Here is a 26,912-nt window from a genome sequence, read left to right as displayed (position 1 = left end):
CACATCATAATTAAAATGCCAAGAGCAAAAGACAAAGAGAGAATCTTAAAAGCAGCAAGAGAAAGAAACTCAGTTACCTACAAGGGAGTACCCATACGACTGTCAGCTGATTTCTCAACAGAAACTTTGCAGGCCAGAAGGGAGTGAGTGGCAGGAAATATTCAAAGTGATGAATACCAAGAACCTACAACCAAGATTACTTTATCCAGCAAAGCTATCATTCAGAAGTGAAGGCCGGTTAAAGAGCTTCACAGATAAGGAAAAGTTAAAGGAGTTCATCACCACCAAACCAGTATTATATGAAATGCTGAAAGGTATCCTTTAAGAAGAGGAAGAAGAAGAAAAAGGTAAAGATACAAATTATGAACAACAAATACACATCTATCAACAAGTGAATCTAAAAATCAAGTGAATAAATAATCTGATGAACAGTATGAACTGGTGATTGAAATAGAATCAGGGACATAGAAAGGGAATGGACTGACTATTCTTGGGGGGGGGGAAATGGGTGTGGGGGTGAAGAAGAGATTGGACAATAATCGTGCACCTATGGATGAGGACAGTGGGTGGGGAGTGAGGGCGGAGGGTGGGGTGGGAACTGGGTGGAGGGGAGTTATGGTGGGAAAAAAGAGTAACTAATGTAATAATCTGAACAATAAAGATTTAATTAAAAAAAAAAAAGAAAAAAAAAGAATGGACAAGGAACCTGAATAGACACTTCACCAAGGTGACATACAGATGGCCAATAGACATATGGAAGGATGCTCAGCATCACTGGTCATCAAAGAAATGCAGACTAAGACCACAGTGGGATATCTCTTGACAATTGTCAGAATGGCTATCATCAATAAATCAACAAATAACAAATGTTGGTGAGGATGTGAAGAAAGGGGAACTCTTGTGCACTGTTGGTGGGAATGTAGATTGGTGCACCCACTGTAGAGAGCAGTATGGAGTTACTTCAGAAAATTGGGAATGAAACTGCCTTATGGACCAGTGATTTCACTTCTGATATTTTATATAAATTTGAAAGAATATATGGACCCCTATGTTCTTTGCAGCATTATTTACAATAACCAAGATTTGAAAACAGCCCAGGTGTTCATCACTAGATGAATGGATAAAAAAAGCTGTGATACATTTATGCAATGGAATACTACTTGGCTGTAAAAAAGAAGGAAATCTTACCTCTTATGGTAGCATGGATGGAACTGGAGAGCTTTATGCTAAGTGAAATAAGCCAGTTGGAGAAAGACAAGTACCATATGATTTCACTCATGTGGAATCTAGTGAACAAAATGAACTAACAAGGAAAATAGAGACAGACTCATAGATACAGAGCAGGCTGACAGCTTTTGAGAAGGGAGAGGGTGCTGAATGGGAGGATGAAGGGATTGATTGAGCAACAAAGAAAAAACTAATAGCACAGACAACAGTGTGGTGATGGAGGGGCATGGTGGAGGAGGGTATAGCAGGGATAAACAGTGATGGAAGGAGACTTGACTTGGGGTGGTGAACACACAATACAGTGTACAGATGATGTGTTGTGGAATTGTATAATTTTGTTAACCAGTGTCACCCCCATAAATTTAATAAAAAGAAGAAATAAAATAAAATATAAATTCTTAGGCTCTAGTAGTTATTTGGATAGGCCTTTGTCTACCTGTTAGTGTCTTTATATGCTTATCTTCCTAGTTTTTTCAACTTTTCTTTAGTTGATTTTTAATTTTTTTTGAGGATGCTCCATACTGCTTTCCACAGTGGCTGCACCAGTCTGCATTCCCACCAGCAGTGCAAGAGGGTTCCTTTTTCTCCGCATCTTCGCCAGCACTTGTCATTTGTTGATCTGTTGATGATAGCCATTCTGACAGATGTGAGATGGTACCTCATTGTCGTTTTGATTTGCAACTTTCCGGTGATTAGTGACTTTGAGCATGTTTTCATATGTCTCTTGGCCTTTTGTATGTCTTCTTTTGAAAAGTGCCTATTTAGGTCCTTTGCCCATTTTTTTATTTTATTGGATTATCTTCCTTTTGTTATGTTGTATGAGTTCTCTGTAAATTTTGGAGATTAAATCCTTATCTGAGATAGCATTGGCAAATATGTTCTCCCATTCAGTCGGTTTTCTTGTTGTTTTGTTGATGGTTTCTTTTGCTGTGCTGAAGCTTTTTATTTTGATGTAGTCCCATCTGTTTATTTTCTCCTTAGTTTCCATTGCCCTAAGTTGTATTGGTAAAGATATTGCTATGACATATGTCTGATATTTTGCTGCCTATGGATTTTTCAAAGATTTTTATGGTTTCCCATCTTACGTTTATGTCCTTTACCCATTTTGAGTTTATTTTTGTGTATGGTGTAAGTTGGTGGTCTAGTTTCCTTTTTTTGCATGTATCTGTCCAATTTTCCCAACACCATTTATTGAAAACACTATCTTGACTCCATTGTATGCTCTTGCCTCCTTTGTCAAATATTAATTGAGCATAATGGCTTGGGTCGATTTCTGGGTTCTCTGTTCGATTCCATTAGTCTACTGGTATATGTCTGTTTTTGTGCCAGTACCAGGCAGTTCTGAGAATAGTGGCTTTGTAATATAGCTTGATATCTGATATTGTGATCCCTCCAACTTTGTTCTTCTTTCTCAGGATTGCTGCAGCTATTCGGGGTCTTTTTTTATTCCAGGTGAATTTTTGGAGGGTTTGTTCTAGGTCTGTGAAATATTCCATTGGTATCTTAATGGGGATTGCATTGGGTAGTATAAACATGTTAATGATGTTGATTTTACCAGTCCATGAGCACAGTATATTCTTCCATTTGTTTATGTCTTCCTTATCTCTTTTTTCAACATCCTATAGTTTTCCAAATACAGATCTTTTACCTCCTTAGTTAAGTTTATTCCTAGATATCTTTTTTTTGTTGTTGTAATGGTAAATGGGATTGATTTTTTAAATTTCTCTTTCTGTTAGTTCATTATTGGTGTATTAAAAAACCATAGATTTCTGGATGTTAATTTTGTATCCTGCTATATTGCCAAATTCATTTGTTAAGTCTAGTAGTTTTTTGGTGGATTTGGGGTTTTCTATGTACAATATCATGTCATCTGTGAATAATGACAATTTTACTTCTTTTCCAATTTTGATGCCTTTTATTCTTGTCTGATTGCTATGGCTAGCACTTCCAGTACTATGTCAAACAGGAGTGGTGAAAGTGGATATCTGTCTTGTTCCTGTTTTTAGGGGAAATGGTTTTAGTTTTTGCCCATTCAGTATGATGTTGGCCAATAACCTCCCTCCCTCCTGTTTTCCAGCTCTATTTTTCTTTATAACTTTTTATCACTGTCTGACATATTATGCACTGTTTTTAAAAAGTGGTTTTCTTTCCACAACTAGAATATATGCCCCATGAATTCAGGAACTGGTTTAATTGCACTATATCTTCATTGTCTAGAACCCTGGCACATAACGCCACTCATTAAATATTTGTTGACTGAAGGAATTTAATATACAGTGATCTACTTTTACTTAAGTTCTAACTACTGTCTCAACGTTCTCACCTACCTTATGTTACAGAGTGTATAAAGCGTCTGGTTAGAATTCCTGATGATGAAATATTTCTTCCACTTCTCAGAGACACATAAACTATGCAGCATCTATGAGTAGTTCTGCCACTGATTAGATCTCTGACCTGGGCCAAGTTTGATTTTGTTTAACTTCTGTTTCCTCATCTGTAAAATAAGGATAATAATAGTTCCCACCTCATTAGGTTGTTGGAAGGAGTTGAAAAAGTTTAATATATACAGTGTGTAAACAGTGCCTGGTATAAAATAAGCAGTATATATAAGATTGTTACAATAATTATGCGATAGTATCCCTATCACTTGTTATTAGAGTACCTGGTACAGGGAAAATAGAATTGGATGCCTGAGATATGTTATATTGATAGAGAAATTGGAAGACTTTGAAAATTGACAGTATGTTATTTTGGAAGGGAAAAATAAAGCAAATGAAATAGCCAGGTGATATGTGTATGGGTAACATTGTATTTTTAAAACATTCATACACCATGAAATGCTTTTCATAAAATATTATTCGTTATTTCAGGATTTATTAAAAAGTACCTAAAACTAGTGAACATATGGTTTAACTCTCTCTCTTGAGAGTCTTAGTAGTACCATTCTAGGTACATTGGAGAGAAGGTAATTCATTACTTATACTGGATGCCTTAGAGCAGTGGTTCTCAACCTTCTAGCCCTTTAAATACAGTTCCTCATGTTGTGACCCAACCATAAAATTATTTTCGTTGCTACTTCATAACTGTAATATTGCTACTGTTATGAATCATAATGTAAATATCTGATAAGCAGGATGGTCTTAGGTGGCCCCTGTGAAAGGGTCATTCGACCCCCAAAGAGGTTGCAACCCCAAGGTTGAGAACCGCTGCCTTAGAGCAATTGGACTTCATTTTCTCATGGAACCCTAGTTGAGAAAGAATGAAAATATCTTGACTGAGGGTGGCTTCTGTTTCTCTGATCTCATCTGTACCCTGTTACTTCTCTAACCTCAGTTGAACTCTCTTGAATGTGATTCAATCAGTCTGCTCTGAGCTTTCCCAAAATATAGAGTTTTTAATATGTTCATGCAGCCAGCACCCATAAACTACCTGATTTTAGTGTACCTAGATGCTAGGAATAAAACTGTGATCAATGTGATCAACTTCAAGGAGCTTACAGTCCTAACAGGCCATTATCCCCCAGTTAGTCACTTGTGAGAGTGTTTCCGCACAAATCTTTGATTTTAGTGTTGTGGGATGTGGTTCTGTAGAGTGGGGCCCAGAGTTTTAGAAAACTGAGAATAGCTTGGAATAGGAGGTTACAATGCAAGAAAATTCTAGGGGTTTTACCAAAAGTCAGGAAACATGATATATTGTTAAGACGAGTAAAGATATGTGCTGTTGAAATCTGTAGGGCAAGCATGTCAAACTCAAAGGCTAACATGGGCAAAATAAACAAGGTTTAAGTTTATGTGGGCCGCAAAAAACAAAAGCTTCATTTTCATAGAAATGTAGGTTTATTTCAATAGACACATACTAAATACAAAGGGCTGAAATAAATGAGTAGCCGTTAACATAAGTTAATAGAACATTTTAATAAAATTAATATTTTTCCTTAAACATTAACTTACCAGACATTGAATAACTGCACAAATTAATAAGCATAATGCAAATAAACCTATTTTTCTTGTTTTCCGAACGCGAAATATTTCCTGTTGCACACACCAAACAAGTCAGTCCAAGACTAATGACATGGCAATCTTCTGCTAAAATATTCACTGCTAGTATTAGTGGAGAGAAATGGTGCACCTGCGCTTAAGGCACGTAAGGGAAATGAATGCAACATGATTATAGTAATCAGTCATTAGCGAACGTTGTAGTTATTAATAATCCTATCTAATAAAAGAGAAACATGGTAATTAGCGTACGACCGCTACCCTTCCAATTGGCTAATCAGGGCGATATGCAAATTAACTGCCAGCCAAGATGGCGGCCGGCAGCCAGGCAGCTTGAAACTAACATGAGGCTTGCTTGCTTCAGTGATGGAGGACTCCAACGTTCCCCGCCTGCCTTGCCGGCCTCTGAGCTTGCAGTTTGAAACATTGTAACAAATATAGAAGCTAAACAAAACCCCAGAAACCTGCTTTCAGCGAGCCGGGATCTCAGAGCTGGAGTTGATACAGTGTTTCGATTATAGAACCCAAACAAACCAGATACCTGCTTTCAGCAGCAGAGGCCTCAGAGCTGGAGCCAGAGCTAAAGCTGGCCCAGAATACAAAAAGAAAAAAGAAAAAAAGGACAGGTTGGGAGCTTCAGTCCCCCACCAGCCTGAAAACAGCCCTCAGCCCCTCACCCAGACTGGCCAGGCACCCCAGTGGGGACCCCCACCCTGAAGGGTGTGTGACCAGCTGCAAACAGCCATCATCCCCTCACCCAGGCTGGCCAGGCACCCCAGTGGGGACCCCCACCCTGATCCAGGACACCCTTCAGGGCAAACCAGCCGGCCCCCACCCGTGCACCAGGCCTCTACCTATATAGTAAAAGGGTAATATGCCTCCCAGCACCGGGATCAGCGGAGCCGAGAGGCCTCCCGGCACTGGGATCAGCGTGACAGGGGGCAGTGCCCAAACCCCCTGATCGCCCTGCGGCTCTGTGTGTGACAGGGGGCGGGGACACAACCTCCCTATCCACCCTGCTCTGTTCGTGACAGGGGAAGGCGCTCCAACCCCCTGATCAGCCCTGCTCTGTGCCTGATAGGAAGGAGCTCCCCAACCCCCTGATCGCCCTGCGGCTCTGTGCGTGACAGGGTACTGAGCCCCAACCCTCCTGATGGGCCCTGCTCTGTGAGTGACAGGAGGCAGCACCCCAACGCCGTGATTGGCCCTGCTCTGTGCGTGACGGGGTGGTGCCGCAACCTCCCCATCGACCCTGCCTTGAGTGTGACAGGGGGCCGTGCCCCAACCCCCCAATTGGCCCTACCCTGAGCGTGACTGAGGGTGGCATTGCAACCTCCCGATCCGTCCTGCTCTGTGCATGAAAGGGGGCGGCGCCCCAACTCCCCAATCGGCCCTGCTCTGAGCCCGACCAGGGGCTGCACCTAGGGATTGGGCCTGCCCTCTGCCACCCGGGAGCAGGCCTAAGCCAGCAGGTCATTATCTCCTGAGGGGTCCCAGACTGCGAGAGGGCACAGGCCGGGCTGAGGGACCCCGCGCCCCACCCCCCCAGTGCACAAATTTTTGTGCACCAGGCCTCTAGTTATATATAATAGGATATTGTAAAAACTAAGTTACAGAATTTTTATTAAAACGTTATATTGGCTGGGCTGCAAAAATATTTGTTGTGGGCCTCATGCAGCTCGCGGACCACGAGTTTGATATGCTTGCTGTAGGGTTTCACATGATAGACATCTATATTTTAATTCAATTTTGTTCCAACTCCAAAGACAGTCCTATTCCATTCAGTTATATGTATGTGACCAAAATAGATCTGCTTAAAATTTAGTAAATGTAGTGGATGATTTTATGGACCATTTAAAATAGTTTATTTGTGGTGCTGGTTTTTGTTTGTTTATGGTTTTCCCCCCCATTATCCCAGTAACTTTAGGGTTTAATCTGCTCTTAATTAACCAGAAAAAAAATCTTGGTCCTCTTATTCCATTTTAGATTAATTTCTAAGTTTAACTCAAAGTCTGCTTATTGATTTCATTAATACCACTTTCCTGTTTGTTTTGTTGTCATTAATCCTCACCTGAGAATATTTCTTTCCATTGATTTTCAGAAGAAGGGAGAAAGGGAGTGGGAAGTGAAAGAGAGGGAAACATCAATATGAAACACATCAATTTGCTTAGTGGTTAGAGCATAGGCCAGTGCACCAAAGGGTCATGGATTTGATTCTAAGTCAAGAGCATGTACCCCCCGTTGCAGGTTCGATCCCTGGCCCCAGTCGGGGTACATGCAGGAGGCAACAGATCAATGTCTCTCTCTCTCTCTCTCTCTCTCTCTCTCTCTCTCTCTCTCTCTCTCTCCCCCCCTCTCCCTCCCTCTCCCCCTCTCCCCCTCTCCCCCTCCCCCTCTCCCCCTCTCCCTCTCCCTCTCCCCCCCTTCACTGTCTCTAAAAATCAATAGTAAGCCCGATCGGCATGGCTTAGTGGTTGAGCATCGACCTCTGAACCAGGAGGTCACAGTTTGATTCCCAGTCAGGGCACATACCCAGGTTGTGGGCTCGATCCCCAATGTGGGGCATGCAGGAGGCAGCCGATCAGTGGTTATCTCTCATCATTGATGTTTCTACCTCTCTCTCACTCTCCTTTTCTCTCTGATATCAATAAAAATATCTTTTAAAAAACACTATAAACAGCACTTACCTTTTTAGCAGGGGGCCAGGAATGTGGGAAAATTGAAAAGAGATTTTTGTTTATTCTGAATACTCATGTATTTGATTTTTTTATAGTTGAGAATATATTGTACTAGTGACCCGGTGCATGAAATTAGTGCACATTAAAAGGTGATTAATTAGAGGAAATATTTTAATATTGCTATTTGCCCTTTCTCTATGATAGAAGTGTCACAGATGAAAGAAAATTAGTAAAATGTTTATGAAAATCTTCCTCCTGTCAGAGTCTGGGGCTCACCATGGGACCCAGAGTCAAGCCCCCACCCACCCATGTGCGTCTCAAAATCGTGCAAGACCCAGACCTGACCGCCCCCACCTCCCATTGGGCTAGATCCAAACCCGGCTGGTACCACCCTTGTCAAGCCCCGCCGGGCAGGGAGGCGCAGCCTCAGGTCCCCTGGCCCGGTGCCAGGGCGGGGGGTGTGGCCTGAGGTCCCCTAGCCCAGGCCAGGGTGGGAGTGCGCCTTGAGGTTCTCTGTCAAGCCCCATGGGGGCAGGGGGTTGGGGGCTGCAGCCTCAGGTCCCTGCTGATTGCTTGTTAAGGCTCGTGACAGGAACTTGGCCTCCGCTGTGGGCGTAGGCACCTTGTGTTACAGAAACCCCCGACTCTGCTGTGTGCGATGCCATCTTTGTGGCGGAGTGACAGTCAATTTGCATATTCCCGCTTTATTATATAGGATTACTAGTATAGGAAAAACTTGTAAAATCCTATATAATAAAACCCTAATGTGCAAATTAACCAAACTGCAGAACAACCAGTGGAATGACCGGTCACTATGACGTGCACTGCCCCCCAAGAGGGAGGCAACCGGTGGTGGTGATCAGGGGTGAGGCAGGCCTGCAGGTGGCGCCAGGCTGCCAGCCAAGGCAGGTTCCAGTGGGGGTCCCCCTGATTTCCCCACATGCCGGTTGCCCCACAGAGGGAGGCGACTGGCGGTGGGGGGCGGTGCCAGGTTGCCAGCCAAGGTTGGTGTCAGAGGGGGCCCCCCAATCACCCTACTCACCTGTCGCCCCACATATCGGCCTTGATCGCCAGCCAGGCCTAGGGATCTTACCCTATATATTGGGAACAGTCTCTTAGATTTAAAAATTAAAACCTGGCAAGGCTAATCTAACACTGAAAAAACAGGATGATGCAGCGATGACATGCATGGACTCTGGCTTGCACATTTTGTGGTCAGCCCTGATTCTGACACTTATAACTGTGTAACAAAGCCAATTACTTAATTTCTCTCTGCTTCAGTTTTTCCACCCATAAGATGAGGAAAATGGCACTACTGCCTCAGGAGGATCATGTTATATACTATTTTTTATAATCAGGGCAAAAAAATGTAGCTGCCCATACAACAGCTAGAAGCTTTTCACCTGTATGAAAAGTATAGTCACTGGTGCATGCAGCGTCCCAGACTGTAGGAGGGATGTCCCATCACTGCCAGTTTAGGCCCGATCCCCACAGCAATTGGACATCCCCTGAGGGTGCAGGCCAGGCTGAGGGACACCCCTCCACCCTCTGGTGCATGAATTTTGTGCACCAGGTCTCTAGTCTATATATCCTATCTAATAAAAGAGAAACATGGTAATTAGCGTATGACCGCTACCCTTCCCATTGGCTAATCAGGGCGATATGCAAATTAACTGCCAGCCAAGATGGCGGCCGGCAGCCAGGCAGCTTGAAACTAACATGAGGCTTGCTTGCTTCAGTGACGGAGGACTCCAATGTTCCCTGCCTGCCTTGCCGGCCTCTGAGCTTGCAGTTTAAGAAACATTGTAACAAATATAGAAGCTAAACAAAACCCCAGAAACCTGCTTTCAGCGAGCCGGGATCTCAGAGCTGGAGTTATACATTGTTTCGATTATAGAACTGAAACAAACCAGATACCTGCTTTCAGGAGCAGAGGCCTAAGAACTGGAGCCTCAGAGCTAAAGCTGGCCCAGAAAAAAAAAAAAAAGGAGCGGTTGGGAGCTTTTATCACCCGCCAGCCTGAAAACAGCCCTCAGTCCCTCACCCAGACTGGCCAGGCACCCCAGTGGGGACCCCCACCCTGAAGGGTGTGTGACCAGCTGCAAACAGCCATCATCCCCTCACCCAGGCTGGCCAGGCACCCCAGTGAGGTCCCCACCCTGATCCAGGACATCCTTCAGGGCAAACCAGCCGGCCCCCACCCGTGCACCAGGCCTCTACCTATATAGTAAAAGGGTAATATGCCTCCCAGCACTGGGATCAGCGGAGCCGAGAGACTTCCCGGCACTGGGATCAGCGTGACAGGGGGCAGTGCCCAAACCCCCTGATCGCCCTGCGGCTCTGTGTGTGACAGGGGGCGGGGACACAACCTCCCTATTCGCCCTGCTCTGTTCGTGACAGGGGAAGGCACCCCATCCCCCTGATCAGCCCTGCTCTGTGCCTTATAGGGGGGAGCTCCCTAACCCCCTGATCGCCCTGCGGCTCTGTGTGTGACAGGGTGTGGCGCCCCAGCCCCCTGATCAGCCCTGCTCTGTGCCTGATAGAGGGGAGCTCCCCAACCCCCTGATTGCCCTGTGGCTCTGTGTGTGACATGGTGTGGCGCCCCAACCCCCTGATCGGCCCTGCTCTGTGTGTGACGGGGGCATCGCTCCAACCCCCTGATTGGCCCTGCTCTGTGCGTGACAGGGGGTGGCGCCGCAACCTCCCCATCGACCCTGCCTTGAGTGTGACAGGGGGCCGTGCCCCAACCCCCCAATCGGCCCTACCCTGAGCGTGACTGAGGGTGGCATCGCAACCTCCCGATCTGCCCTGCTCTGTGCATGTCAGGGGGTGGCGCCCCAGCTCCCCAATCAGCCCTGCTCTGAGCCAGACCAGGGGCTGCACCTAGGGATTGGGCCTGCCCTCTGCCACCCGGAAGCAGGCCTAAGCCAGCAGGTCGTTATCTCCCGAGGGGTCCAGACTGCGAGAGGGCACAGGTGGGCTGAGGGACCCCCCTCCCCCCTGAGTGCACAAATTTTTGTGCACCGGGCCTCTAGTATATATATAAATGCCTAAGCAACTGTTACGACCAGAATGACCCGTCAACCAATTGCTATTACACACACTGTCCACCAGGGGGAAGATGATTAACTCAGGAGCTGCCTCCTGGTGGTCAGTGTGCTCCCACAGCCAACCTCCCCTGGTTCCTTCCCCTGGCCGGCAAACCTTCTGCGCTCCCTCTCCATTCTTCCCCCCCCCCCCAACCCCCCCCCCCCCCACCCCAGCCCAGCAGGCCTCATCCGGCAGCTCCCTACCGGCAGCTGGCAGCAGGCCCCCAGGCCCCAGCCAGCAGCCAGCAGGCCCTGACTGGCCCGGCCCCAATTGGAACGGGGTGAGACAGCCCTGATAGGCTCTGATCACCTGCCAGGCCTAGGGACCCCACTCGTGCACAAATGATGTGCACTGGGCCTCTAGTGTTTAATAAAAGGGAACGACCACTATACTAAATAATCTTTAAGTTTTCTAAACTCTAAATTTCAAGGGTACAGGCAGTTATTGCAATATTTTGATAGGAATCTTGAAGTATTTCTAATTCCTTTCCTAAATTATTTTTATTTAAATTGTTTTAAAAATGTTTTATAGGTGTGGAATATCAAACAAATGATTAAGTTGACACAGGAACATATAGAGGCGCTATTGGACAAATTTGGTGGGGAGCATAATCCACCATCAATATATCTGGAGGTAAGCTTTTGAGTATTATATTTGTAGTAATTTTGAAAAGAAAAATAGTGCATGTATAAAAAGCATTTGTACTGATAATATTGGTTATCTTAGGTGGTTGGGTTAGAAATAATGGGAAAAGAGAATTAGTTTTGTCTTAGCTTCTTAATCTTGTTTCACTTGTTACAATAAACATGTAGTATTTTGTAATTTGGAGAATGTCAAAATTAATAAAAAGTTGTATATGAACTCCAAAATTTTATTTTGTTAAAAAAAAAAAAAGTTTAAAAAAAGAAAGAAGATGATTCTGGAGGTCAGCAAACTAGTTGCCATGTTTAAAAATGGGGAGAATTTTATAAAATATATTTTTTCCAGAACAGATCTCCCCCAAATTGGTTTTTGCTTTCTTATAGGTAAAATTTATAATGTTTAAATATTAAATAGCTCAAAATTACTTAGCTTTACTGTTTAATAGTGCCTTGAGGCTTTTGTATCAAGCCTTGAGTATCATTGTAAGTTTATTGAGTTAGTCATTCTTCTTAATCCAATGAGGTAGTAGTTACTATTCTAATCACAGATAAGCTTTCTTGGCATTAGTTTCCTTAGGTAAGTCACTCAGATTCCACAGCCAGCAAGCTGTTATGGAATCTAGGCAGTCAGGCTCCACAGCCTGTTCTGCTTACCACTACACTATTCTGCCTGTCCCTGTAAAAGCTGGCTCCACAGTAATTACTAGCCGCACAGGGATATAACCCTAAATGACAAATGATCAGGTTACCATTTGCCTGCAAGTGCCAGAGATTTTTAGGCATGGATCGACGGACTCCTAAACTAGATTTCTAATTTAGTAACCTAATCTAATTACTTTTTAAAGAGCAAGTTAAATCTCCAGTATTTAATGAGAAAGTTTGCATTTCTAAAATAAATTTGGGAGTTTGGAAATAACTGCTAATATACTGTTCTTTTCATATGTCTTATCCCAGAGCACACTGCCAGGTAATATTAGTGCTAGGAGTAGAATTCATACCTCTGAATGCTATCTGTTTTACTTGTATGTCTGAGGAGGACAAGAAAGGAGTCATAAGGAGGCATATAGTCCTGGGGAAAATAGTAATTCATTGTTAATCAGAATTAGACAACTTTAACCAGCAGTTTTTTTCTGTCCACCCTTTCTCTGTCTTGGGAGACATACACAGTAGGTCCTTGGGTTACGTCGGAGATCCATTCCTATGGGGCAACGTAACGTGATTTTTGCCATAAGTTGGAACCCACCTACATAAGCACCTACATCACTCACATGGAGCACATACACAGCAGTAATGAAGTGAAACAGTAAAAAAAAATTTAAGAGAAAGATAACAATTCCTGACCTTTACTTGTGGTAAATAAATAATAAAAAACATAAAGCACATATGTACATATGTCAAAATGATGGAACTTTTTTTTTTATATAAATACTGCAAATGGGAGATGGTGACATAACCGCGAAACAACATACGTCAAGTCTGACGTAACTCAATGACTGCTTGTATATATAAAAGGCTAATATGCTTAAATGTCCATCCTACCAGTAGCTATGACGTGCACTGCCCACCACGGGGCAGACGCTCAATGCAGGAGCTGCCAAGCTGCAGTGACTTGGCTGCGGTGGTTCTCGGGTGACACACCCCGAAACCAGAGAGGAGGGAGCCTGATTCCTCGCGGGCCCATGCAATTCCACCTTTGGCCGTGGGTTATGTTATTTCTGGGGCACTGTCGGCCCCGAATCTGGTTTACTGCACACTTGTGTTTGCATTCCAAACCCTGTACGACAGCAATTTTGCAGAGTGCCCTCTTACACTCCGGGACCCCTCGGAGGATGTCAGAGAGCTGGTTTCAGCCCGATCCCTGCAGGCCAGGCCGAGGGACCCCACCTGCCGGAGGGACCCTGCTCATTCCGCAGACGCCCTTTGCGCCACGCACCACCCCATGTGCGGCCAGCCAGGGAGAGACCTTGGGAGGTTGGCTCCAGGGCATGTCCAACCTATCTCACCCAGTCCCGCCCCACCGGCCACCTTCTAATTAATTTCCTTACGATGTGCATGAATCCGTGCACTGGGTCACTAGTAAACATATAAATTAGTTAAAACATTGAACTTACTGCCATTTGATATATTATGAAGAGAGGAGCCTGGTTGGAGTTGATAGTATTCTTCCAGAGGAAAATTGACTCAGGGAAAAGACCTATGGGTACTGATATTTGAAGGCCCTTTAGTGAAAAACCAGGTCTACTGATTACCCACTGAGACCCACCATTATATCCTTTCTGTCTCTATGAATTTGACTACACTAGGAACCTTATATAAAGTGGAATTATAAAATATTTGTTCCTTTGTGACTAGCTTATTTCACTTACCATAATGTCTTCCAGGTTCATTCATGTTTATTATGTGCAAAAATTTTTTTCTATTTAATATTGAATAATATTCTATTGTATGTATACAGGGTGAAGCTATATCTTGTGGTTTTCATTTGCATTTCCGTGGTAACTAATGATGTTTAGCATATCTTCCTGTGGTTATTGGCCATTTGTATTTTTTTCTGTGGAGAAACGCCTATTCAAATCTTTGCGCATTTTTTTAATTGGGTTGTTTGTGTTGTTGAGTTGTAGGAGTTCTGTATATATTCTGAATATATGTCCTGAATATCAATCCTAATCAGATAGATAATTTGCAAATATTTTCTTCCATTCTGTGGGTTCCTACTTCACTCTGTTGATAGTGTCCTTTGATACTCAAAAGTTTTTTTGTTTTTGTTTTTAATGAATCTAACATCTGTTTTTCCTCTTGTTGCCTATGCCTTTGGTGTCATCCAAGAAAACATTGCCAAATTCAATGTCATAAATCTTTTCCCTATGTTTTCTTCTAGGAGTTTTATAGTTTTAGTTCTTATGTTTAGGTCTTTGATCCATTTTGAGTTAATTTGTATTTGTGATGTAAGGTAAGGGTCCAGCTTTTGCATTTCGTATCCAGTTTTCCCAGTACCACTTGTTGAAAGTACTTTCTCATTGAATGGAAATTTTGATAAATGTGCTTGTCAAGACATTTTACCATATATGTGAGAATTTATTTCTGGGCTCTCTACTCCATTGGTCTGTATGTCTGACTTTATGCCAGTACCACACTGATTTGATTACTATAATAAAAGCTAAGTTTTGACATCAGGAAATATGAGACCTCTAACTTTGTTCTTTCTCAAGATTGTTTTGGCTGTTTGGGATCCCTTGAAATTCCATATGAATTTTAGGATGGATTTTTCTATTTCTGCAAACACACTGGGATTTTGATAGGGATTGCATGAATCTATAGATTGCTTTAGATAGTATTGACATCTTGAGTCTTTTTTTGTTTTAAGTATGTTTTTATTGATTTCAGAGAGAGGAAGGGAGATAGAAACATCGATGAGAGAGAAACATCGATCGGCTGCCTCCTGCACACTCCCCACCAGGGATTGAACCCACAACCCGAGCATGTGCCCTGACCAGGAATTGAACCAGCAACCCCTTGATTCATAGGTCAACACTCAACCACTGAGCCACACCGGCTGGCAAGAGTCTTTAACTCTTAAATATGAATGGATATCTAAGAATAAACAGAAATGTGAAGAAAGCTTTTTAACAAATATAACAACAGAAATGGTGAAAATATGTGCAGACAGCAAAAGAAAATTATAATTAACATCAGAGATATGAGAAGACATACTAATCTGTTCTTGTTTCATGGCTGTACTAAAGAAGCAAAAGTAGCCCTGGCCAATGTGGCTTGGTTGGTTGGAGCACCATCCCATGCACCAAAAGTTCTCAGGTTTGATTGCCTGTCAGGGCATATAACATAGGTTGCAGGTTCACTCCCAGGAACAGGGCACATACAATAGGCAACCGATATCTATCTACCTATCTCTCTCCCTCCCTCCCTCCTTCCCTCCCTCCCTCCCTCCTTCCTTCCCTCCTTCCTTCCCCTTTTCCCTCCCTTCTCTCTAAAATAAAAATAGGAAAAAAACCACACACACAAGAAAACATATCCTTGGGTAAGGATTTTTAAAAAGCAGCAAAAGTAATAGAAAATCAATTGACCATAAATGCAAGGCTTTATTTCTAGACTCTAATTCTGTTGTGTTGTTCTATATGTGTATCCTTACTCCAGTACTACGTTGGCTTTGATCTTCAGAGTAAATTTGAAGGTGTTGCTATTTTCTAAGTGAATTAAAAGTGGGGGGCAGGGATGAAGTTAGGAGCCAGAGAAGCATGGGAAAGGTTGGAATAAGTATTGGGAAGAATTTAATAGGATGTTAAAAATAAGTAACATTTTTCAGGCAATAGTATGCAGGACTAAGTTCCGTGAATTGATAATGGAACTAATTGGCCTAGTTTCATTATTTTTTCAATCAATATGTAGTAACCTGAGAGGAAGAATGGAGTAATTGAGTGGTAGGATTTACCCAAGATTAGTATTTAACAAGCAAGTTAGTAAAACAATGAGAATTAGCCATAGAATCTAAGATGTTACCAGTGGCATTGGTAACATCTATTACTTAAAAGAAGCAAGACAACAAACTAAATCTGAGAAACTTTAAGGGATTAATATTGACCATGAACACATTAATGTGGTAGTGAGATGGAAGCTTAAAAAGGTGGGATAAGTGTGTGTGTGCATAGTGGTATGGGAGGTTATAAACAGATCTTGACATCATTTGGAACTCTTGTAAAGAACAATATAGTATAGTTCTGGATCTTGAAGGTAATGTGGAAATAAATGCCTTTACAGATTCAAGGTATAAAGAACTTTAAGGCAAGAGTATTAAAAGAGAACTAGGTGTACTGTGGTAAATAATGGCGGATTTTATAATCAAAGAAAACACAATAATTTCAAGAGAAACATCAAAAGTGTTTTATTCAAAGTAATGTCCATCGCTAGCTACACATTTCCCCCATCTTTCAGGTAATTTGTGGATATCGTCCCAATAGAACTTTTCTTGTTTTGAGGCAAACCATTCAGAAACCCAATTTTCCACTTCTTCGTATGTTTTGAAGTGCTCAGAAAGTGAGTGTGTGCCATCGATCGGAACAGGTGGTAATCTGAAGGAGCAAGGTCTGGTGAATATAGCGGGTGGGTTAATACTTCCCAGGCAAGATATTTTAACATGTCTTTAACTGGTTTTGAATTGTGTGATGGTGCGTCATCATGAAGCAAAATTACTTTGTCGTGTCTTCTGGCACATTCTGGTCATTTCACGATCAAAGCATGGTTCAAATTGATTATTTGTTGTCGGTAGCAATCAGTATTAACGATTTCACCTGGTTTTAGAAGCTCATAATACACCACAACTTCCTGATCCCACCAAATGCAGAGCATTGTCTTCTTTCCGAAGCGATTTGGCCTTGCAGTCGATGTTGATGGTTGACCTGGATCAACCCATTTGTGCATTTGGAATTCTCAAAATAAATCCACTTTTCATCACCAGTCACAATTCGATGCAAAAAAAGACTTTCATGCTGTTGAAGCAACATTTTACTGATGACTTTTCGGTTTTCCATTTGTCTTTTGTTCAGTTGATGTGGCACCCATTTTCCTTCCTTTAAAATCTTTCCCATTGCTTGTAAATGATTGTAAATTGTTTGTTGAACAACGGTTAGTCTTTCTGCAAGTTGTTTTTGAGTTTGACACGCATCTTTATCCAATAATGCTTGTAATTGTTGGTCTTCAAACTTTTTCGTTTGACCTGGACGTTCTTTGTCTTTCATATAGAAATCATCACTTTTAGCCCTAACCGGTTTGGCTCAGTGGATAGAGCGTCGGCCTGCGGACTCAAAGGTCCCAGGTTCGATTCCGGTCGAGGGCATGTACCTTGGTTGCGGGCACATCCCCAGTAGGGGGTGTGCAGGAGGCAGCTGATTGATGTTTCTCTCTCATCGATGTTTCTAACTTTCTGTCCTTCTCCCTTCCTCTCTGTAAAAAAGTCAATAAAATATATTAAAAAAAAAAAAAAGAAATCATCACTTTTAAAGCGTTTAAACCAGTGTTCACAAGTGTCTTGAGATGGAGCATGTTCACCATAAGCTTCCCAAAGTATACGATAACTTTTTCTTCAAAATAAAGTAATGAATTAAAACTTCCCGCAAATGCTCTTTTTTTGGCAAGAAATTTGACATTTTTAAGCGTAAAAATATCTATGATGTTAACACCTTCACCAAATTTGACATAAGAAGTTTTAAAGCTTGTTGTCAATACAATAAAATAGCACACATATCAAATCGCATATATATCAACACATGTGTAACTCCATCTATTGAAAAAAATCCGCATTATTAACTGGTACACCTAGTAATCAATGTCCACACTGAATGCAGCCAGGATAATAGGGTTAAATGAACCAAGCCAGGTACAAAACAAGGTAGGCAAGTGCCGTGGTAGATTGCAGCTGTAACAATGGAGAGAGGTAGAATAAGTAAATGTTTTGTACTCAAGAAAAAGTGGAGGGCCTGGCCGGTGTAGGTCAGTGGTTGAGTGTTGATCCATGAACCAGGTTTTGATTCTTGGTCAGGTCACATGCCTGGGTTGTGGGCTCGATCACCTGTGGAGGGGCGGGTGTGCAGGAGGCAGCTGATCAGTGGTTTTCTCTCATCATTGATGTTTCTATCTCCCTCTCCCTTCCTCTCTCTGAAATCAATAAAAACAAAAGAAAGAAAGGAAGAGGTACTGATAAGTGCAGTGAAATAATAGTTTGTAATCCACAATTGAGGGAATAGTGTATTTTCAAAAATTAAGAAAAACATTTTGATAAATAATATTCAGAAGTTTTATTGTTTACATGTGTTTCTTTTCCTAAGGCTAACTTTGTGTAGTGAATGTGCTGCCCAATAAATAAGAATATTTGATCTATGCAAGGAGGAACTTTTGCCTCCCTGACTGCATGTTTACAATCTCCAAAGGGTAGGAAATGCATTGGTCTTTATTTTTGTGATCTGAGCCCCAAACAGTGCCAAGCACATGTATGCTCAATATATATTTACTGAAGGCTCAATAAAGTGGAGCATATTGAAAGAGCTGCTCATAAATAATTAGCACTTGGAACTGAAATTTATATAGTACTACAGATAAGAAAATTTTTAATCAATTTGGTTCCTATGCCCTGGAATGCTATGAAATATTTCAAGGTCAGGGTAGGGCCCCTAGTAAGCTGTAATGAAGGCTATTTACATCAGTAGAGCATTTTAGTATTTTATTTTCTTTTTTCCCCCAAAAAACAGAAGGTAAGATCTAGCATACCAGGTGCGGTGGCCTTTTCTGAAATGAAAATGTTGCTTCATTCTCTTGTACCTTTGATAATTCTTCCTTCCTTGTAGAAGGAAGTTCAGGCTTCATAACATGGTATCTTCTATAATAATAAAAGCATAATATGCTAATTACACTGGACAGCCGAACAACCTTCCAGATGAAGCCAAGGCAGAGGTGGTTAGGGGTGATCAGGCAGACAAGCAGTTAGGGGCAATCAGGCAGGCAGGTGAGTGGTTAAGGGGATAAGGCAGGCAGGCAAAGGTGATTGGAGGATAAGGCAGGCAGGCAGGCAGAGGTGATTGGGGGATAAGGCAGGCAGGCAGGCAGAGGTGATTGGGGGATAAGGCAGGCAGGCAGGCAGGCAGAGGTGATAGGGGGATAAGGCAGGCAGGCAGAGGCGGTTAGGGTCGATCAGGCAGGCAGGCAGAGTGGTAAGGGCAATTAGGCAGGCAGGCGAGCAGTTAGGGCCATCAGGCAAGCATGCAGAGTGGTTAGGGGTGATCAGGCAGGCAGAGGCGGTTAGGGGCGATCAGGCAGGCAGGAGAGTGGTTAGGGGCAATCAGGCAGGCTAGCGAGTAGTTAGGGGCGATCAGGCAGGCTAACGAGTAGTTAGGGGCGATCAGGCAGGCAGGCAAGTGGTTAGGGGTGATCAGGCAGGCAGGCAGGGGTGGTTAGGGGCAATCAGGCAGGCAGGCAGGCCAGTGGTTAGGAGCCAGCAGTCCCAGATTGCGAGAGGGATGTCTGACCCGTGCGGGATTGGGCCTAAACTGGCAGTCAGACATCCCCTGAGGGGTCTCGGATTGCAAGAGGGTGCAGGCTGGGCTGAGGGACACCCCTCCCCTGCACAAATTTTGTGCACCAGGCCTCTAGTATAATAAAAAGCCAATATGCAAATTGACTGAACGGCAGAACGACCAGTCGCTATGATGCGCACTGACCACCAGGGGGCAGACACTCAATGCAGGAGCTGCCCCTGGTGGTCAGTGCATCACTCAGCCAGAAGCCAGGCTCACGGGTGAGAGCAATGGTGGTGGCAGGAGCCTCTCCTGCTTCCACGGCAGCGCTAAGGATGTCCAACTGATGGCTTAGGCCCACTCCCCATGGGAAGCAGTCCTAAGCCATCAGTCAGACATCCCCGCAGGGCTCCCAGACTGTGAGAGGGCACAGGCCGGGCTGAGGGACACCATCTCCCCCGAGTGCACGAATCTCGTGCACCAGGCCTCTAATACACACACACACACACACTCTCTCTCTCTCTCTCTCTCTCTCTCTCTCTCTCTCTCTCTCCTCTCTCTCTCCCTCTCTCTCTCTAATCTGGTCCCTTACCCACATTTTCAGTCTTAAAGTTTGTTTTCCTAGTCTTCAGTTAAATGCCACAAATATATATTGATCCCTTACTGTGTCCCACCTATGACATTCAGCTATACCAGTTTATAGTTTTTCCTCTATGTCTTAAAATTTTCTGCCTCCTTACTTTATTACACAATTTATCCTGTACTCAGTCCTCTCTTCTCCCCACTTACTTCATCCAAATAAATGCTAGCCTTTTAAGACCCCCCTCCTTCCTCATTCTTGTATCAAGAATGTTCTTTGTTTATTTCTCACATATAGTACTAATACAAATAAAAATATATTCATCTGCTTCTCAGCAGCCCAATAATGAACTCCTTGAGAGCTGTGAATTGTCATTTCTAAACCTTTATTTTCCCTGTAGCCTTTCATAAATGGTGATAGTACTGCATCTTTAAGGGAGAAATGGTAAACCATAGTATGGGATGATTACAACTGCCTTAAAGAACTATAGTCATGTATATGTCACAATTCATTCCATCTCTTTACTTTCAATATCATTCTGTTTTCAAGATTCTTCTTACTTTTAGAATATGGTATATGTGGTAATTCGATCTGATAGTCTTAGTCAAAACGGACAGTGGTCCCAGAATTTCTTGACTGCAGTGTGTAAGCCACCTTTTCAAATAAAATTTTATTTTCTAAGCAGTATTTGATGAGGAAAGAGGTCATCAGAGATCCATAGTGAGAAGAATAAAGAATTTTAATTGATAGCTATTTCAGAAGGAAGACAGCAGTTATACATCTAAGATTTTGGTGGTAGTGGTGAGATCTGGCAGTGTGTACCTGAGTCTTATTTTTTTGACAAATCTAATACCTCATCTCCTTTTCAACTTGTTTGTCTGTTCTTAGAGCAGGGGGAGAGGAGTGTGAAACTTTGTGCCAACAGATTTTTTTTTGAGGGGGGAAACAATTTTAATGAAGAGGGTACTTATCCTTGATGTAGTATAGTATTTTATACTATCTTTTATTAATACTCATAGATATTATAGACATCTCTTTTATATGTGTTTATCAGTTTCTCATTGTAATATAATGTAGTATTTTATAACAAAAGATATGTCAATTTAAAGGTAAAAGTAGTCATTTACAGTACTTCCAGTGCTTATTTTGAAACTTATAACTTAAAACCCTGTAAGCTAAATTATAAAGAGATTATAATCGAGGACTTAAATTTTATGTTTTCTTTTGTTACTGTCAGGAATAGTTCCAGATTCACTATATATAAATCTACTTTATTTTATAGGCCTATGAAGAATACACCAGCAAGCTAGATGCCCTCCAACAAAGAGAACAACAGTTATTGGAATCCCTGGGGAATGGAACTGATTTTTCTGTTTCTAGCTCTGCATCAACGGACACCGTTACATCTTCTTCCTCTTCTAGCCTTTCAGTGCTACCTTCATCTCTTTCAGTTTTTCAAAATCCCACAGATGTGTCACGGAGCAACCCTAAGTCACCACAAAAACCTATTGTTAGAGTCTTCCTGCCCAACAAACAGAGGACAGTGGTGAGTCAACTTTTAATATCATCATTGCCTTTTCTTTGTATTTTTCAGAAAGACTACTTGTTGAAAATGAAATATATCATCACTTTATACTCAGTGGTCTTACAAATTGAAGCATTTTAAACAAGGGAGGAAAAGACAATTATTTGGTGCCAAAGTCTGTGTTCTTTAACTATAACAAATAGTATTGTTTTTAGTGTCAGATTTGACATTTAATCTTACCTCCCAAACTTGAACCATGCTCAAGTTTAAGTACTAGTTCAGAATCAATCAGAATTTTAAAACTAGTGCTTGCTTGTTGTCTAACATCTATCAGGTAAGATTCATTCTTCACCCTTGAGAATTCTCTATTTGGATTTATTTTTCCTCTTGTTTATATAACTTTTGATTATTGATCATTGGTATCACCGTTAGAGTAGAGTACTCTGTAAGTAACATTTAGAACAGAGAAATCTGCAGAATTATTTTGAATGGTCTGTAATCCTTAGTGCAACGAGTACTGTCAGTAGATTTAGTAAATAATGCACCCTTATACATCGTTACTTTTATAATGCATATTGCTTTTTATATTAACAAAAACCATTTTCTTTCTAAAAACGTCAAAGTAGTTTTTAATTATTTTTCTCAGGCAGCATCATTGGTAATGCTTATTCTTAATGGAAAAAGTTTGTTCACCTGTGCTATAGTGACCTCCAGTGGGGTCAATTTTTCACCATGTCCAACAAAGGGATTTGAAGATTAATGTGTGGGAACATAAGACTAGGCCTTATGACACAGACATGGTTGGAATTTAGATCTTTACCTAAAGCTGAGCCTTGAAGAGCTTTACCTTCAACAAAAGGGTGAACTGGAAGGAAATTTATTCACCAGCATATATAAGTAACAGTGAAACTTATCTGTCTTTGCCAGGGTTCCAGATAAGAGTACCCTGTATACTCTTAACTATAAACCTAGTCTGATCAAAGTATGGATTTCCCTGCACCCAAGAAATTAATGTAACAACTGGTACTAGAGGGGTAATAGCATTCAGAGACAGGGCAAAAGTAAATGGAAACCCTCTCTGGCCCATTCAGGTCCCTGAATTCACAGAGAGAATGCCCTTGTGACAAGCTCAAAATCCTAATTTATAAAATATATAAGGAAACTGTTTACTGTTCATGAGTTAGAAGATTTAGAAACAGCTAAATTAGACTCCTAAGAAGGAACAAAACAGAACTTCCAGGTGGTCTTCAAATTTTAAAAAGAAGGAAATCCTACCTTTTACAACAGCATGGATGGACCTGGGGAATATTATGTTAAGAGAAATAATCCAGTCAGAGAAAGACAAATACCTTGCGATTTCACTTATATGTGGAATCTAATGAATAAAATAAACTAACAAATAAAATAGAAACAGACCCATAAATACAGAGAACAGACTGACAGAGTTGGGGGGCTGGGTGAAAAAAAAATCCTCATAGACATAGACAGTACTATGGTGATTGCCAGAGAAGAAGGGGCATGGGGGGAGGTAGAAGAAGGTAAAGGGGGAATAAATTGGTGATAGAAGGAGATTTGACTTGGAGTGGTGAACACAGAATACAATATACAGATAATGTATTATAGAATTGTATACCTGAAACCTATATAATCTTATTAACCAACTAGAGGCCCAGTGCACGAATTTGTGCACCAGTGGGGTCCCTCAGCCTGGCCTGTGGGATCAGGCCAAAACCAGCTGACATCCCCTGAGGGGTCCCGGATTGCGAGAGGATGCAGGCCAAGCTGAGGGACCCCACTGGTGCATGATCGGGGCCTGGGAGGGATGTGGGAGGTTGGTCAGCTGGGGAGGGCCCGCAGGAGGACTCCAGGGCGCATCCAGCCTGTCTCGCTCAGTTCTGTTCAGCTGGACCCCAGCACCAAGCTAACCTACCCACCAACTGTTTGCCCCCTGTTTGTCAGTGCACATCATAGCAAGCATTTGAGCAGCCTTAGCATATCATTAGCATATTACGCTTTGATTGAACAGATGACTGGACAACCGGACACTTAGCATATTAGGCTTTTATTATATACGATATCAACCCAATAAATTCAACAAAGGAAGGAAGGAAGGCCAGAAGGTCAGTGGATGACAGTTATCATCTATGAAGTATTCTTGCTAAGAATGATTACAAGTTAAATGTCAAGTTTCTGCACCTTCCATTTTACAAGAAACACGGAGATAAGCACCATGAGGAAACAAGAGAAAGGTGGACATCCTCTAAGATAAACTGCCTCAATGTGTTGGAGATTAAAAGGTTGGGGATTTCCCTGGCTGGTGTACCTCAGTTGTTGGGAGCATCGTCCCGTGTACCAGAAGGTCGCAGATTCGATTCCCTGTCAGGGCACATACCTAGGTTGCTTGTTCAATCCCTAGTCAGGGCCATGTATGGGAGGCAACCAATCAGTGTATCTCTCACATAGATGTATCTCTCTCTCTCTCTCTCTCTCTCTCTCTCTCTCTCTCTCTCTCTCTCTCTCTCTCTTCTCTCTCTCTCCTCCCCCTCCCCTCTCTCCCACTCTCCCACTCTCCCCTGTCTCCTCTCTTCTTCTCTCTCTCCTCTCTCTCTCCTCTTCTCCTTCTCTCCACCTTCTTCCTTCTTTGGAATCAATAAAATAAAATAAAAAAGTTGTGGATTATTCTACATTAAAAGAGACATAACAACTAAATACAGTGTGTGATCCTAGTTATAGATTAGGATGGGGAGAGCTGTAAAAGACATTCTTGAGACTTGAAAAGTTTTTAATGTTGACTGAACACTAGATGTTATAGAATTACTAATTTTTAAAAAAATATATTTTATTGGTTTTTTACAGAGAGGAAGGAAGAGGGATAGAGAGTTAGAAACATTGATGAGAGAGAAAGATCCATCAGCTGCCTCCTGTACACCCCCCACTGGGGATGTGCCCGCAACCAAGGTACATGCCCTTGACCGGAATCGAACCTGGGAACCTTCAGTCCGCAGGCCGATGCTCTATCCCAGGGGTCCTCAAACTACGGCCCGCGGGCCACTTGCAAATACAAATATTGTATTTGTTTCCTTTTGTTTTTTTTACTTCAAAATAAGATATGTGCAGTGTGCATAGGAATTTGTTCATAGTTTTTTTTTTAAACTATAGTCCAGCCCTCCAATGGTCTGAGGGACAGTGAACTGGCCCCCTGTTTAAAAAGTTTGAGGACCCCTGCTCTGTCCACTGAGCCAAACCAGTTCGGCTAGAATTATTAATTTTTAAAGTGTGATAATATACAGGAGAATGTTTTTATTCTTGGGAAATACATGTATAAATATTTAAGGGTGCATTATAATCATGCCTACAACTTTCTCCCCCTCTTTTTTGAAATACAACTTAAGTGTAAAAATCTCAAGTGTGTACAATTCAATGACTTTCTACAAATGTAACTGCCATGCAAATTATGATATAGGGTTACTTGAACATTTTAGCCATTGAATTAGATGTGTACTTGATGAAGTTTAATTTATAAATTAGGCACAGTAAGTGATTAACAATTAATAAAATAGAGCAGTTTGCCTGGCCAGTGTTGCTCATTGACCCATGAACCAAGAGGTCCCCAGTTCGATTCCTGGTCAGAGCACATGCCTGGGTTGCAGTCTTGATCCCCCATAGGGGTGTGCAGGAGGCAGCTGATTGATGTTTCTCTATATATATCACTCTTCCTTCTTCTCTCTCCAGAATCAATAAAAACATTTAAAACAATGTTTTTTTAATAAAATGGTTTTTTATATTTATAAAAGCCAAGTGACCGGCACGACCAGAACAACCAGTTGCTATGACACACACTGTGACCAGCCGACCAGTCTGATGGGGGTGGGGCTGCCTGCTGACCTCCCACGGCCCCTCCCACCTCCAGCTCATCTCCTATTAGGCTCCCAGGGGGGCAGGGCTGGCAGCCAACCTCCTGCGGTCCCTCCTCCTGACTAGCTGGCCCCAATCTGGGCAGGCCGGCCCGGACCCCACCCATGCATGAATTCGTGCACCAGGCCTCTAGTATACTTTAAAAGTTATTTGAATGTGGTCTCTCTATTATCGTATCTTATTGTACTCTACTCACCCTTCTTGTGATGGTGTGAAATTATACAGTGCCTGTATGATGAGATCCTGTGAGCTGAACGATGGAGACATTGTGACATTATTAGGCTATGCACTGTAAGGGTTACTTGAACACATACTGGGACCGTACTAGAATACTATGACTGTCAATAATCTGATAACCAAGATGACTACCAAGGGCTAATAGGAAGGTAGTGTATATAGTGTGGTTACACTGGGCAGAGGGATGATGTATGCCCCAGTTCGATGGTGGGATGGGCTTGCATAAGATTTCATCATGCTACTCAGAACCACTATGCATTCAAATTTATGAATTTTTTATTTCTGGAATTTTCCATTTAATATCTTTGGACCACAGTTGACTGTGGGTATTTAAAACCTCAGAAAGTGAAACCAGGGAGAAGAGGGGACTACTATATTGATAAATTTGACTTCATCAAAACTAAAAACTTCTCTTCAAAAGACAGTATTAAGTGAATAAAAGATAAACCACAGAAAAACATGTATCTGATCAAGAACATGTATTCAGAATATATGAAGAGCTCTTAGAATTCAATAACAAGAAAATAACTCAAGCCCTGACTGGTTTGGCTCTGTGGATAGAGCATTGGCCTGCAGACTGAAGGGACCCAGGTTCGATTCCGGTCAAGGACGTGTACCTTGGTTGCAGGCACATCTCCAGTGGGGGTTGTGCAGGAGGCAGCTGATTGATGTTTCTCACACTCTATCCCTCTCCGTTCCTCTCTGTAAAAAATTGATAAAATATATTTTTAAAAAGATAATTTAATTTAAAAATGGGCAAAAGATCAAGGGTGGGGAGGTGGGAAAGGAGACATATGTAATACCCTTTGTAATACTTTAAGCAATAAAACTAAAAAAATAAAAATAAATAAATAAATAAAAATAAAAATGGGCAAAAGATTTGAACAGGTACTTCACCAAAGAAGATATATGGATGGCAAATAAACACATGAGAAGATGCTCAACATCATAAATCATTAGGGAAATGTAAAATAAAGGCACAAGATACCAGTACACATCTACTTCA

The 26,912-nt window shown here is 42.2% G+C and overlaps 1 protein-coding gene across 5 annotated transcripts in view; it reads left to right on the top strand.

Moving 5' to 3' along the window:
- The window catches only part of BRAF (B-Raf proto-oncogene, serine/threonine kinase), a 145,614-nt gene that overhangs the window by 30,525 nt on the left and 88,177 nt on the right, over window positions 1-26,912 (top strand). For 4 of the 5 annotated variants that reach the window (XM_059711990.1, XM_059711991.1, XM_059711988.1 and 1 more), the window contains exons 2-3: window positions 11,522-11,623; window positions 21,512-21,775. In XM_059711990.1, coding sequence (XP_059567973.1) covers window positions 11,522-11,623; window positions 21,512-21,775 — 366 coding nt within the window. The remainder of the gene's footprint in view (window positions 1-11,521; window positions 11,624-21,511; window positions 21,776-26,912) is intronic. The other variant, XM_059711989.1, reaches the window with a different exon arrangement.

This window comes from Myotis daubentonii, chromosome 10, assembly GCF_963259705.1.
Source record: "Myotis daubentonii chromosome 10, mMyoDau2.1, whole genome shotgun sequence".
Lineage (NCBI taxonomy): Eukaryota > Metazoa > Chordata > Mammalia > Chiroptera > Vespertilionidae > Myotis > Myotis daubentonii.
The sequence above is the reverse complement of the archived record's forward strand: the minus strand, read 5'-3'. Positions and strand labels throughout refer to the sequence as shown.